This window comes from Etheostoma cragini, chromosome 6 (assembly GCF_013103735.1).
Source record: "Etheostoma cragini isolate CJK2018 chromosome 6, CSU_Ecrag_1.0, whole genome shotgun sequence".
NCBI classification, from domain to species: Eukaryota; Metazoa; Chordata; class Actinopteri; order Perciformes; family Percidae; genus Etheostoma; species Etheostoma cragini.
This window is the reverse complement of record NC_048412.1, coordinates 25,568,823-25,584,507: the sequence shown is the minus strand read 5'-3', so window position 1 is coordinate 25,584,507 and position 15,685 is coordinate 25,568,823. Positions and strand designations below refer to the sequence as shown.

Here is a 15,685-nt window from a genome sequence, read left to right as displayed (position 1 = left end):
GTCTCACCCCACTGCCCAGTCCACTGCCTTGTCACGCTGTGATTGGACGCTGGTCTGCTTCGGCGCTTACAGGACAAAATCGGACAATGAATCCACATTTCTACATAAGTTGGGATGATTGAATTAGATGTTTGCATTGTGAGTGTACAGTTTGTTGTCTTGTTGATGTTTTCTGATCTCTCTGCATGTTTACTTTTGTAGGATTTACAGAAAGTTCCAGTACCTTCTGAACCCGAGACAAGTGTACAACCTGGCCAAGAATGGACCCATGCCAGGGTAGGTCCTGTGTTCAAACCGTATACTATGTGGTTCAAACACGGAAAGATCCCTTCAAGGATAGGTTTTAACAATAGTCAGGTGCAAATACATTATATGCATATACTACATATACTACAAGTTTGTGCTTGCTGTAATCATTCCTTCTGTTCATACCGTCAATTAAGCAGTTCTAACGTCTTTTAATTAAAGGCACAGTGAGTAGGATTTCCCCCCAAAAAACAATTTATACAAAAGTAATCCATCTCAATCATCACTTGGGGCCATTAGACACGTGTTGGTGGTGTCTGTATCTGCAGAGACCCTGCCATGTGCCTGTATTTTTTTATTTTGCTGTGTTTGGGACGTTTCTGGGCGTCAACCTCTATTAAAACTCAGCAACCAGGTGCCAGATTGTGGCATGCAAGAGGTAGCTATGAAAATGGCTCAACATAGCGCCGAAAAATATATATGAGGCAAACACCAAGCTGACAAAGCTCATTTTAAAAAGAGATTGAATCAGGGATTGGCTTTTACCCGCTGGCACCTTAACCTACATTGAGCCAGGACACAAACACTGTTCTCCTGTGTTGTTTGACCCATCCACCACCACATCCTACTTCCTTTTTCTAAAATTTGATGCTTTTCTACTTCGTCACCTTACTTCCTGCTTTGCTCCCGTCATAACTGCTCGACCGCTGGAGACTTAAGTGGGCGTTTTTTTCAGAGGAGGACAGTCACCATCATGGCCGCTATGAACAGGATAAAATGATTACATGAAACAAAAACAGGTTTAAAGTTTAAGTACAATCTTTAAAAATGTGAAACAATCTTTTAAGTTTGTCGACGTCACAATGTCCATTTTCTGAGTTATGTAAAAAAAAAAGTGTAATTTATTACTACTGTGTGCATGTGGAAAACAAAACTTCAATTAAAAGATATTCTTATTTTCTCAGGGCACTCTTCAAAGATGCATGTTACACACTATATGAGTGGTTTTAGGTTTAGCAAAATACATTAAAGATACATTGTTGCTTTTCCTATACCTTATTTAACTTTATCTAAAAATACACAAACCAGTGAAGAAATGCACTGCAAAAAAATTGCAATTTATTAGGTGGCAAGATGAAAAATAGTTTAAAAATGAACAATTGATCTTCAAATGTGAAAGTTTTGAGGCAGAATCCTACTGACATCAGGTAGCATTTTTAAATAATTCTGATGTTAATTGGTGTAAACCTCTAAATAAATTTAAAAAAAAAGCCAAATCATGCAGTATCTGCTAACAATCTTCTGTTCACAAACAGGCTGTTGTTGCTGTCATGTAATAACCACCATCACATGCAAGAGAAGCCTTTTTAATATTAGAGCCTTCACTCGCCTTCCTCACACGGCACAGACACAAATGAGGTGAGTTCACACATAACAAATCCTGGAGACGACAGTATCATGCTGTAGCCTCGGACGAGCGGCGGCTCCGTCTGCATTAGCGTGTATGTAAACCGGCGAGCCGGGGGCACAGATGACTGACGGATGGAGAGGGGTGAAACTCCCACAGTACCACATGTGATCACGCATACAGACGAGGAGCTCTGTGCAGGCTGTAGGTGCAGGCTGCATCGGGTTTCCTATGGTTCACTTCTGTGATTAAGAAAATGAATGGAACATTTACATGCATAAGGCTCCTTCATCACTTTGGTGGTACATAGCTACAGGAATGCATCTCCGCCGTGCCACCACCTTGTTTGGATTTGATTAGATCTGAAAAACAGACTCTTTGTGGCTTATAAAAAATAAATACACAGCCATACACGCAGGGTACAAAAACAAACCCTCTACGGGGTTTTCGACGGACTGTGCGAGAAACTGGCGCAACAGTTCCAACGCAGTTTTTTGGGCTGACCTCATGTCCACTGTTTTGTCTCACTTCTCTTGATGTCACTGCACGTTGCCTGAAACCTCGCCTGGAGCTGAACCCAGAGTTTCTCCTCAGAGCTGACAGGATTCCAGATGACCGTTCCCCGCTGTAACCTTGTTAATATTTAGTCAGGTGTATGCACGGCCACACACATTAGGGCGGTGAGCGGTCAGCGTCGGACACTGCAGGCCGAAGCAGCCGCACGCACTGCTGTCAATTAGCTGCCTCACTAATGCAATTACAGCAAATTAAGTGTTTGTTTCTTGGTATTTAAACATCCCCAAAGTTGCCTTTCATGTTTGCGGCCGTCTGTTTTGCGTCTAATATGGTTTGCGGTTCCAGTTGGAGAGTAATTGAGCGAATCATTTACCCGCCATACAAGGCTCGAAGGCTGGCTCATTCAGTTAGGGCTTTGTTATTGTGAAGGAACGGAAGAAGTTGGACTGAACATTGCCTGTTATGATCCAATTAGCCCTCGAACAGCCAGGCTTGCTCGCCAAATGAATAATTGTCAATGCGACATGTGTTATTTTGTGGGATTAGAGGAGGTTTGCAGTGTTCAGTGGCAGTGGGCTCAAGGAAATGCTCATGACCGCGCACAGATCTACAATGGGGACACTTAACACTTTCTTTTGTTGTCAAGAAAGTCTGAGAAAAGCTGAAATGTCCCAGTTAACCTAAATTTCTGAACAAATCTTTCATTTGAAAAAAAATGTTTAGGGCAAACTCATACCTTGTCCCAAAATATGACTTGAGAGAGCACAACAACTATAAATACTTGAAAAGGAAGCAGGAAACACTTCACAATGATGGGAATGCAACGCAGAATTTATTCCATGAAGTGACATTTCAGCAGCAACGTGTCTTCTTCAGAGCTTAAAAGAGCAACACTGTGATTTTAACTTTTGAATAACTTCCAGAGCAACCACATTTACAATAAAAGCCAACTGAATGAAGATACTATAGGTACATTTCAAAGATTTTCTTTTCCACGTAAAGGACCTTTTCAATATTTTCAAATGGATTACACACCTGAAAAAAATGCTAAGGATTTTCATATCTTCTAGTCATTGTGGACAGATTTTCTAAATGACTTGAAGCATTTCCAACAAGGAAAGAAAATGCACAGACAGTTAAGTGTTTAATGGAACACATTATTCCCAGGTTTGGTTTACCGTGTCAAATAGACTCAGACAATGGACTGACGTTTCCAGCTAAAATAACCAAACTGTTGTCTGCAGCGCTAGGAATAAAATGGGCATTTCATATCCGATATCATCCGGAGAGTTCAGGACAGGTTGAGCTCACAAATAGGACTATACAAAATAAATTAACTACATTGCATACGTCAAAAACAACAAACTGGATTGAAGCATTACCTTTTGTTAAGAGGAACACTATCCAATTATAAAAATAAAAAAGTCCCAATCCTAACCCTGAACAGCTTAAAAACAAACTCAAAATGTTATATTGTTTTTAAACATGATCCTGTACAGAAAAAGAATCTGTACTTCTGTTTTGGAGTTACGTAGGGTGTCAGCTTTACATTTAGACCAGAGGGATGCAAATTTGTTAATACACATGAAATGTTTCAAAGAAGACAGTTTATCCTTCAATATACATACAAAATACACACAGAAAGGTAATGTGCAGAGCATACTGTGTTTGTTTGCAGGCTGAACTTCTTCAGAGATGTTCCAGATTTCAGAGTGCTGGCCTGCGGAGGGGACGGCACTGTGGGCTGGATCCTGGACTTCATAGGTACAGCATATATTATACATTTCATAACATTTGATGTTCTCACAACATACTCAAGAATCTGGTCCCATGTAATGATTATACTCATATCAATCCCCCAACCCCTCTTGGGGTGCTTTAGTATATTTACTCAGACTTTCTCCAAGTGCTAATGACATGCAGGAGTTGCACTTAAACACTCCATTTCCATTTTTTTATGGCAAAATTGCATTTGTTTTTATTAGTTTTCAAAGCCAGCAGCAGCTCTTGTTGTTCAGCCTGAAATGGTAAAGCGTGTTTTATGGTTTGTATATAAATACTTTCGTTACGTCTGAGCCTGCGTATTCAAGGGTGGTAAAATGGGATGATTACGCGAGTTGGAAAACAACATGCTAGTCATCATTTGAGGGGGTGGGGGGGAAATCACCTGGTTTCTCTATTTGGTCTAGATGTGTTACTTGTTCTGGCTCTGAAAAATTGCCTCAATTTTTTATCAATCAAAACAAAGAGGTAATAACCGTGTCTTGAAATAGACTGTACAACTGGACGCTCATATTGACTTGGAGTTTTAACAAGTGGAGCTGCAAAATGGATGCTTTCTTTTCAAGTCTTTGCAGTGAGTTTGTTTTCTTGGTTTGGCCTTGTTTTGCAACGTGTTGTGATGTTTGTCCCGCTGCTCCAGATAAGGCCAACCTGGACAGGAACCCCCCCGTGTGTATACTTCCTCTTGGCACGGGCAACGACCTGGCAAGATGTCTGCGATGGGGAGGAGGTACTGACAGAAAAGAGATGCATTGCAGTGAAATACATGGCTTTAATTCCCCTTATTACATTCACACATATATAGTTAGGATACTGCTATATACAATAACCCTTTACTATAATATCCAGATTATTTCTAGAATAATTGATTGTCTACAAAAATGTTGTCCAACCCAAACTCAAAGACATCCAGTTTACACTTATTTAAAACAGAAAAGCAACAAATCCTCACATTTGAGAAGGGGCAACCAGAGCATGGTTGGAGTTTTTGCTCTGCTGTAGCTCTGATTTGAAGGATAAATCTATTTTTTTTTTCTTATTTAAATACCAACTAGATTAGTCAACAAACCAAGAAGAGCTTGTAGGTAGTGTTGCACTCATGTTATCGTAAGTCATTAAAAGGCATCAGCCGAGTAGTACAAGCTCTCAACCCATTGTAACACACAACTTGTGGTTTTGTTCTCCTGAGGCTATGAGGGCGAGAGCTTACTGAAGATCATGCGCGACATCGAGAACAGTTCGGAGGTGATGCTGGATCGCTGGAAGTTTGAAGTCACAGCCACAGACAAGGAGGAGCGAGGGGACCCAGTGCCTTACAATATTGTCAACAACTACTTTTCCATTGGAGTGGTGAGTCACACTTACAGTCAGTATTCATGGCACTGATCAGGCAGGAGAACAAGGGAACAGGAATCTTCAGTTGTGTACATATATTATATAGTCTTTGCTTGACAAATTTAAAGATCATACCAAGTGCTGGGTACCAGTTTCAATACTTTTAAGGCACCCACCAAATTGCCTCTAAAGTATCGAGTATTGAAAAATGCCTCGTCTTTCAATTCCCAATTTCAACACCTAAGGTGTAAATCTCATTTTCAGTGAGCCAATAAGCATGCCTCTATGAAGATATAATAATGCTTGTGATTGGCTGTCTAACGTTACATGTTGTAGAGGCATGCAGGGACAACTCTGTTATGCACAGAGACTGGCTCACGTACTAGGAGCTAAAAAATGGATTCAAAGACTTGTGCCATAATGTGTAAAGTTGTAATCTCTTTTTGAAAATGGATATCGAAAAAGTAGCGTTTAGAGGCCGGTATTGAAGTGAAGGTAGTGGTATCGGTACCATTATCGAATAATTTTACACCTAATTGTACCTCTAATTTTCCTTTTACAAGTTCAGTGCTTCATGGTTTGCTGTTGTTAACAGTTTACCAAAATCTTTTTTTAAATTTTTGTATTTTTGATAGAGGAAGATCACCTTAAACTCCAAAAACTTGAATGTGTTATTGCTTTCAAATGAAGTCATTTTAAAGGTCACATTGAATGAATACTGTTAGGAGACGAGGGCCACAATCAATGCACGCAGGCAAGTAAGCTACACCTCATCTATGGAACTAAAGCAGTATACCGGTAGCTGGAGTACTTCTGGCAAGTCCCATTCATATTTCAAACATGTATTTAAAGCTAAATTTAATGCCAGATTTCCCCTTTTTATGTCATATAATCTTGCAGGATTTATTAAAGCACACTGGTATCACAAACCTAGACACCAAAATTACATTTAATCATGGTGACAGAACAGAAAAGGTGCCAGTAAACAACTTAAACCAAATACAAACTTGAACAGAAAAAAGACAGATGGATGGACTGACGTACTGACAGTTAAATTTCTATTGTCAATAATTCTTGGTTCTGTTATTAAAGGTTGAATAAAAACACAATACACAGTACCTGCAGTACGAGCATAATCAGTCAATTTATTTGTTTTGATCACATTCTGGTTAGGCCTTTATTGAGATGTGCTCAAGTCTCAACCACCTCTGGTTGATAAACAAGCCTTGTTGTGTCTTTGTATGGTGTTAACCCCCACCCCCCTCCCCACTGTCCATCTCCACCATAATGACACTGATTTCACGTAGCTCATGTTAGCCATTACTGATAAATGTCAGGGGGAAATATGGTAATTGACATTTGCAGGTGGCAGAAGAGGGAGCCACTCGGTGTTGTGTGATTGGTACAGACTGTGGCAGAGACATAAGTGATGCATGGCCTTACAAATGTTAGTTGAATAACACCTCCAGCCTGGGCCCCTAATGACAATGTCGGAGGATATTAGAAGACAGGTCTTGTTAACATTGTGATAGAGAAGAACAATGGCTCTCATCTGTCTACAGAGCCGAATGGCGTTGTGTACAAGGGGAAGCAGTTACTGTGAATTAAGTCTGTCAACATTCACCCTAATGTTTGAGTGCATTCATTTCACAGTATAAATGTAAAGTAAGCATACTACTATTTGGCCGGCTTGCAAGCCGTGTGTTGTGTGTTTTTTTGCCACTTATTGGTCTTTGTCTGCATTTCTTTTCCTTTGGTCACTTAGAACTTCTGTGTTGAAATGGCTTCTGTCAACTTCTGAACTTTTCTCTTAGTTCTATTCTTACTTTGGTTGTTTTTTTCTAACTGCATATTAAGCACAAGGCAGCGGGACTATTGTTTACACATGCGATCAGCTGATAGCGCTGTGTTGACCTGTCTTGGGGCCGAGCCTGAAATCCTAAAGAGGAGACGCCGGGGTTTGCAAAGGTGGATTAAAATGTAAGGCAAAGCAGATTAAACATAAACCTGCTGTCCCATCCCATCTGCAGCTGATAGGTGTTGGTGCACCCACAGTGTCTTGGATCACTGACTACCTGACAGGCAGACCACAGTTTGGAACGTGTTCTGTCTGATGTGGTGGTGACTGTGGTGTCTGTTTTTCTGTTAAGTTTATACACAACAGACTTTTAGTACAACTCAGAGTCATGTCACCTACAGAAGCTTTCTGATGACTCTGCCGTTGTTGGGTGTGTAAGGGATAAGCAGGAGGAGGAGTACAGAGCGCTGATGGACAACTTTGTGGAGTGGGCTTGTAAGAATCAACTGCTGCTGAACGTGGATAAGGCCAGAGAAATGGTCATTGTCTTCAGGAGAAAGGGAATGTCTCTGCAGCCTCTTTGCATTCTTGGTGGAGATGTGGACATGGTTTGGGAGTACAGCTAACTGGGTGTCAACATCGACAACAGGCTGAACAAGAAGGAGATGAGCGGACTCTATTTCCTGAGGAAGCGGAGATCCTTCAACTTGTGCAGCAGAATGTTGGAGATGTTCTACCAGTATGTTGTGCTCAGTGCTCTGTTCTCCTCTGCCATCTGCTGGGGCAGCAGCATCGGAGCCAGTGACACAAACAGAATGAACAAACGTTATTTTAAGCTGTGTTGGAGATGAGGTCACTGAACAAATTGTTCAGCATACTCACCATGGATAACCCCGACCACCGGTAACGGAAGTGTAACGTCATGAATGGCCTCTTTTCTAACTCGGGTGCCTGGGTCAGTTTTCCAATGGTTCAGTAAACTGCCGTTAGCATCTTTAGCACCAAAGTGAAGTCCTGACCGGACTGGCTGCTGGCAGGCTGGGAGCTGACTGTGGACGTGTCCCCGGGCCGGGGCTGTTGTCAGCTCTCATCCCGAATAAAGCATTCAGGAGTCTGAGGCAGAAGACACGGGTGTGCTAGCTGGCTAAATTACCACTGGATTAGTCGTCTATCTATACAGTTAACGTTACTGAAGAATTTGTGGGTTAGTCCAGAGTTGTTAACCGTGGTCAAAACAATCAGACAAAAAAACTGAGCGTAATGAACAATGTCATAATCTTATGTTACCCACCAAGAATTAGCTAATGTTATAGACCAAACATAAGCATTAGCTACTTGTCAACAGCACATTTACAAAAGGCACCAAAGCACTCTTCCTCTTTGGTCCCCCTACAGGTCGGGAGCGGAATTGTTTATTACTGTTACCATTACCATTATTCTTTTGTCTCATTCCAACGAGTTGATAACCACTAAAATGATTTTGGAAACATTATTTTAAGGAACAAAAGAGTCTTTAGTTTTGGACTTATCGATATTGAAATCAATCAAAATTAATAAATAAGGTTTCTGTTGTATTACTGTGTTGCAAAGTGGCATTTCGTTAATGACAAAACAATGCCATGTGGCAGGAACTGAGTTTAAAATGTATTGAGCACATAAATTATTTAGCGTTTGAATGTAAATAAACATTTGTTTGACAGGACATCTCCACAGGGTAGCTTTAGGTGAGACATCAGGATGACCATTCAAGCTTATAAAAACATCCAAATCGTACAAGAATTATATGGAAGTCTTCAAATTTAAAGAAGAGGGTGAAAATCCTGAACAGGAGTTTGAATCCATAGATCTTAGACATGGAGACTGAAGCTGAAATGTGTTGGTTTTAGAAGTACTTTTCATTTTAATATTGTTGGTTTAACAAACAAATGCAGTTGACTAAAACAACGATACCCTAAAAACCACACAAAGCAGCTTCGGCCCGGCTGGTTCATAAAGTCACTGTAACCCCTATTGCCTCTGCTCTCTTAGTGGGATTAGCACCTAGCAGGCGTGATGATAACAAATGAAGTTGTTTGTGGGGATTAAGAAGATTTTGAGCTCTCTATAGATTTGAGTGTGATATATTTTTACATCACATTTTTGGCTTTCCGTTGAATGAAAAAAGAATGACAATAAAGATTACGTGACAAGTCAAGCTCGTAATTACCTCAGAGATTATGCAGATGAAGACTAGATTGTTTCTGTAATGACACTGTCAGAATCAAAAGATCAGCAGTTGCAGAGTGTGACCAATGTGTGCTTGAATCTGAAGTCATTTAAAGAGAAGTTCTTTATATCCTTACAATATTTGGTTGCTCTCACACACAGCTGACGAACAAACTAAAACATTTATTTCAAGTCTTCTGAGTCCAAGAACTCAGGTGATTCTCTTTAAAAGATCTTTTATTTTGTAAATTCATCCAACCTAACCTTCTGCCACGGCCCAGTTGAACTGAGAATTAATGGTCGCCATTCCTTTGGGAGGATGTGGAAGTGACGTGAAGTGTAATGATCTCAATCAGGGCCAGGGGTGAGAGACAGAACTAATCACTGAGTGCACTCCACTACCATAATGCAGTAAGTCCCCCTAATGACCCCGGCGCTCCTGTCAAAGCCATTACTCTCCCCCGTAGTGAAAGGCACATCAAACTGCTGGGGCCCACTCATAATTGGACTAAACTTTGAGCTATGAGAGGACATTACACATGTCCTGTATTAATTTGGGTGCCAGAGTTTTACATTGGTAATTATTTGAGGGCAGCTAGGGGGAGAGAGGGAGTGAGTGAGCTGACGGCGTCCGACTGCCGCGAGGGGATCGAGGTTCCAAGATGTGAATGTCTCCGATGTGTTAATGATGCGACTGACTTGTCCTGTTATTTAGCTTTTACAATTTTATTTTTGATTAAGGCTCCAGATGGCAGTAAAGTATTTAATGATTTGACTTAAAAATATATATAGTAATTGGTCACAAATCTAGTATTACTATTTTTAAAAATTGCTATATGGAGATTGCCCATTTATGGAATTGCAAAGCTACTAAACAACCTTTTATCCATGTTGGCTTAGAGATTCAAAGTTTATTCTCACTCTTCAAAGGAGCAGTCAAGACTCACCAAAAGTTCCATTTAGTAGCTCTTCTGGAGCTCTTAATTATATCATGTAATCTTCATCAGCAGATTCTCAAGAGTGAATTTTGATCCTCAGCTTGAAAAACAGCATGAAAAGGGAAGTAAGGACTTGTAATTTAAAATCTACAGATATGATATATATAGATATGCATAATGTGATCAAAAGCTCCAGAACAGTTACCAACTAGACTTGGTGGTGGTAATATTATTTTCTCAACTCATGTTTCCCAGGTCAGTCATAAACTTTAAACCTGATAAATGTTTGGTATATTAAAAATCAATTTATTTTCTTGATTTGAGGACCAAGTTATCCTAATACTGGAGCCAGTCCAAAAGCAACAATTTATCAAATGAAATGTGGTAAAAAGATTTCAGTGGGCAATGTCAAATTCAACAAACTGGCCTCATTGGACGGAGGTTGGAATTTAGAGAAAATTCCATAATTACAGTCACTCAAAAAAAAGGTAACCTTTCTAAATACTTGAGATCACATATGTTCAAACATGAAAAACAATATCCTGCTTCAGAGTTTCTTTATTTTAAAAGCTCAGATTTACAAAGTCTGTACCTCTAACTACACCTAATGATGTCATGATGTACTGATAATGATTAAGTGTGGGGGGGAGTTAATTCTGTTTGTTTTTAGCTTTTTTCTGTGAAATACTCATTGCTCATTGTTTGTAATTCCAAGCACATGGTAATTAAAAACTAACTAAGTTAAGATTTAGTATTTCAACGTTGATAGAAATTGATCAATCTTATAATTGTGTAGGTAATTTCGCGTGCTGTATCTGCCATGTTTATGGATATACTGTATATCTATATTGAAAGAAAATCATAAAATGTTAATCTTTGTGATGTTGATATCAGCTACATAGCAGTGTTAGCCTGGTTTCTTTTAAAGGTTTTACAACTTAAAGCACAGAAACACTGCATTAATGTGACTTGAAATCGCAGTCTACTGTTGCAAAAGCCACAGCTCCAGTTGTACAGATCTCAGATAATAGACCCCAAACCAAAGGGGAAACAACCTCTCCTTGCTTTTGCTCTCTTGTTTGCAGCTATTGTCCTGTTTGTAAAAAAATCAAGTTACACTCTCTCACATATATCCATCATCTCACCTTTCTGGCTCGCGTTGGAAGCGTGAGGTGAGTCTGCGGGGAACTTGAAGAATTCTTTTGGTCTTCTGCTTACAGCGTCTTGAAGAGACATCAAGAGAGGCCCCATTGATTTTTTTTTTCATTTTTTCCCTCTTTTGGCTTCTCCTAAATTTTTGTACAGAGAGCTAGCAGGGGGTCCTCCCTGTAGTTGCTGTTTCAATCGTGCCACTCAAAATGGAGTGGGTCAAAACAGATTGCTTCAGTGAGGGGGAGGAACAAGCCCAGAAAGTTTACAGCAACTTTCACTCACTTTTTCCTGAGATGTTTTCAGAGCCGGACAACTTTGTCTGAGTTTGGTCTGTTTTTCCGCGAAGGCCTGGCCAGCATTTTCTGCTCACATTGACTCAGAAGTGTAAATTAAAGGAAATTATATCTCAGTAGTGAGCTGTATATTGACATAATTGATCTCATATATATTTAGTTTTCATGTTAAAGCTGGGGTAGGCGTTTTTTTGTTTGAAAAACTTGTATATGATCTTGATCATCTTCAAGAGTAATTGCTAATAATCTTCAGCATATTGTAACTCTAGTGTTGTAGTGAAAACTAGACTTCTGCAGAAATTTTGTGATTTATCACTTCAACAACAGTGGGGTGGCCCTATATGTAATCATCCCTCCTTTTCATGCTAGCTAATTTAGCATTAGATAGTAGGAAGAGGTCAAGTTAGGTGATGTTGTCTTTGCTGATCTCCACTTGGGTACAATGTACACATGTACTCCAGGACCACACCCGTCAGTGGTGGTGTGGATAACTTGGGATAGTTATTTTGGACAAATATGAAATATAAAGTCATTGACAATGTTCTCACTGCTTTATATTTCAGACATGATCTCTTTAAAAACTCTTTCCCTTCTCATAGTAATATAACACACAGGCCTGAATTACACACACATGGTCATTACCTATACATTCACTAAATGGAGAGATGTCAGAGTGGGGGCTGTCAATGGAAAAGCGCCCCGAGCAGTTGGGGGTTTGGTGACTTGCTCAAGAGCACCTTGGCAGTGCCCAGGAGGTGAACTGGCACCTCTCCAGCTACCAGTCCACAACCATACTTTGGTCTGTATGTTGACTTGAACCAGCGACCCTCCGGTTCCCAACACAACGACAGAGCTACTACCACCCCCAATCGTCCCTCGCTCCACAACATTGTAAGCCAGTCACAAAATTATATTTCTGTCATTCTGTGCCATTGGTCAGCCTGGTACCATGGAAACAATCATGGATGGTCAGGTACCAAAAATATATTATAAACATCGTAAAGAAGATGTATGCATCTTTGTGAAAAACTACAACATTTACTCTCCATTTACTTTATTCTGTAAGTTCACGCTTGAAGACTAGATAACAGTCTTTACAGACTGAGATGGTGTTAATACACTGGTGAAGTGTCTCTGTCAGTCACACCACCCTAACATATGTTACAGAGAGAGAGAGAGAGAGAGAGAGAGAGAACAACTTGGTTGCCGTGGTGTCGGCAGCATCCTGTAGGTTAGCTGGAAGCTGTGATTACTCACAATGTGTGCTTAATTAATTAGCCTGTGTGGAGGGAGCATGCTGTTCATCAGGGTTTCTGTCAATACGTCTCCATCCCAGGTTCAACCCCGCTGAAACCTGCTGCACAGAGGGTCTTTCATCCTATAGAAATACTGTATGCACAAGGGACATGCAATGTTCAACTGCGCTGTTAGAGAAGTTTGGTAAGTTAGTTAACAAAGAAGAAGTTGCCTTGAATGTAGTCTCGCTTTGCCAACACAAAGAAGAAGAAAAAAGAAAGGTAACGGACATACGGCCGAAAAGAGTGTGATCCGGTGGATTTTATCATGGAGCAATCCGGGAAGTGAAATGTCATGGATGTAAAGGCAAATAGTTATACTTGTTTGTTGTGTTGTAGCAGGTGAGTAGCTTTACATGTTAGTGTTTCCAAATGTCTGCAGGACAGATATTTAATCCCAGAAATAAAAATAAAGAAACACAAATTTCACATAAACTATAAACAGCACATTGTAAAACTGTAACTGGAGTCTAGAGTAATTTGGGTAAGGATGCCCAAACTGCAGACTTTTAGTTTTAGGGGATGATAATCACTTGCAACAAATTCAACGTTATTCGCAGTACTTGAACTAAACATTTGATTCTGTCTTTCAGGATGCTTCCATTGCCCATCGTTTCCATGTTATGAGAGAGAAGCATCCGGAGAAGTTCAACAGCAGGTAAGTTCATGTCCGTTTGCTGTCAGTTTAGAACTAGTTATGTACTAACCCAGTGGTTCCTAACTACTTTAGCCTCAAATACCATAAAACAATAAAAGTAAAAAAAAAAAAAAGAAAGTAATTCAGGTTTACAAATGCTGTACATAACGGCCTGATTTAAACAACATATTCTTATTTTCAACTCGTCAAACACGAACGCTTGGTCAGGATCCCTTTCATTTCTTACACTTAACACCTTGGGGTCGTCTTTCAACGTGCAGGGTAGAACCACCTAGTAAGGGTTAGAAAAAGATCACGGGTGGAGTTACAGACGTAGGTTTAAGTGAGACGTTGGACACAAACAGGACAAGAACCTCAGTTTCCTGGGTCAGTGTGTTGTTTAACCCATCTACCACCTAGAACTACCTCATTATGTGGATTTGTGATCTTTTACACTCCTCCCATTCTCGCTCTTCCTTCTGCATTATCTTACAACGCAGCGGTCGAGCTGCTGCTCTGCCCGGTGCGTCCCACACAGACGCTGAATGGTGCCTTGTTTGTCAGTTCCTGCCACTGAGTGCCACTGAACAAGCGTCAGTAGTTTTTGAGTTGGGAGTGAGAACGATTGGGTTAAAATAAAAGGGCAAAACAACTACAGCTGATCTACATACAGTACACTGACCAAAATTATAAACAAAACACTTGTTTTTTCCCCCCATTTTTCACAAGCTGAACTCAAAGATCAAAGACTTTTTCTCTCAAATATTGTTCACAAATCTGTCTAAATCTTTGTTAAAGACCACGTCTCCTCACAGTTGTGATCATGCTGTCTAATCAAGATGCTGATTAGACAGCATGATTATTGCACAGGTGTGCCTTATGCTGGCCACAATAAAAGGTCACTCTAAAATGTAAATCTCTGTGCATTAAAAATGCAATCGACAAAATGCACCTGTGATTGTTGTCCATAACATAAGCCTCCCCATACCTTAACCCCACCGTCACCATGGGCCAATCGATTCACAACATCAGCAAAACCAGTTTACAGTGTAAACTGGAATTCGTCCGTGAAGAGAACAGCTCTCCAAAGTGGCAGACACCATCGAATGTGAGCCTTTGCCCACTCAAGTCGGTTACGACGACAGACTGCAGGTCAAGACCCCGATTAGGAAGACGAGTATGCAGATGAGCTTCCCTGAGAGTTTCTGACAGTTTGTGCGGAAATTCTTTGGTTACGCAAACTGATTGTTGCAGCAGCTGCCTGGGTGGCTGCTCTCAGACAATATTGGAGGCAAAGATGCTGGATGTGGAGGTCCTGGGCTGGTGTGGATACACGTGGTCTACGTTTGTGAGGCCGGTTGGATGTACTGTCATTTCTCTGAAATGCCTTGGAGACGGCTTATGGTAGAGAAATGAACATTCAATTCAGGGGCAACAGCTCTGGTGGACATTCCTGCAGTTAGCATGCCAATGGCGTGCTCCCTCAAAACTTGCAACATCTGTGGCATTGTGCTATGTGATAAAACTGAACATTTTAGAGTGGCCTTTCACTGTGCCCAGCCTAAGGCACACCTGTATAATTATCATGTCTAATCAGGATCTTAATATGCCACACCTGTGAGGCTGATGGATTACCAAAGGAGAAGTGCTCACTTTGTAAACAATATTTGAGAGAAATAGGCCTTTGTATGTAGAAAAAGTCTTAGATCTTTAAATGAAATATGGGGATATAAACAATGTGGTGTTTATAATTTTGTTCAGTGTATTCTTGTGCCAAAAGAAAGAAATTCTCATGAATTTTTGGTGAGACTCTGAGGTCCTTTTTTAACATTTGTAGGACATCAGAGTGGTCCATTAAGAATCTGAAATCTTCCACCTTTGTGGCTGATGTTGGTACTGGCTCCGGCTCTTATTGTCCAGTAGAATTGTTTTTCTTCAGAGTGTAGGCTATGTTACAGAATATAATACTGGGTAATCTTTATGATCCTTGAATAACGTTAATTCTTTTCCTTTTTATTTTGACACCAACAACCAAGATGGAAATGAGTCTACATGTTTAAAAATGTTAAAAAGAGAAAAA

At 40.3% G+C, this 15,685-nt stretch overlaps 1 protein-coding gene across 2 annotated transcripts in view; it reads left to right on the top strand.

Annotated features, from left to right (window-relative positions):
* Positions 1-15,685, top strand: part of dgkb (diacylglycerol kinase, beta) — a 77,584-nt gene that overhangs the window by 34,703 nt on the left and 27,196 nt on the right. For both annotated transcript variants that reach the window (XM_034873541.1, XM_034873542.1), the window contains 5 exons: positions 202-276; positions 3,849-3,934; positions 4,593-4,682; positions 5,142-5,302; positions 13,562-13,626. In XM_034873541.1, coding sequence (XP_034729432.1) covers positions 202-276; positions 3,849-3,934; positions 4,593-4,682; positions 5,142-5,302; positions 13,562-13,626 — 477 coding nt within the window. The remainder of the gene's footprint in view (positions 1-201; positions 277-3,848; positions 3,935-4,592; positions 4,683-5,141; positions 5,303-13,561; positions 13,627-15,685) is intronic.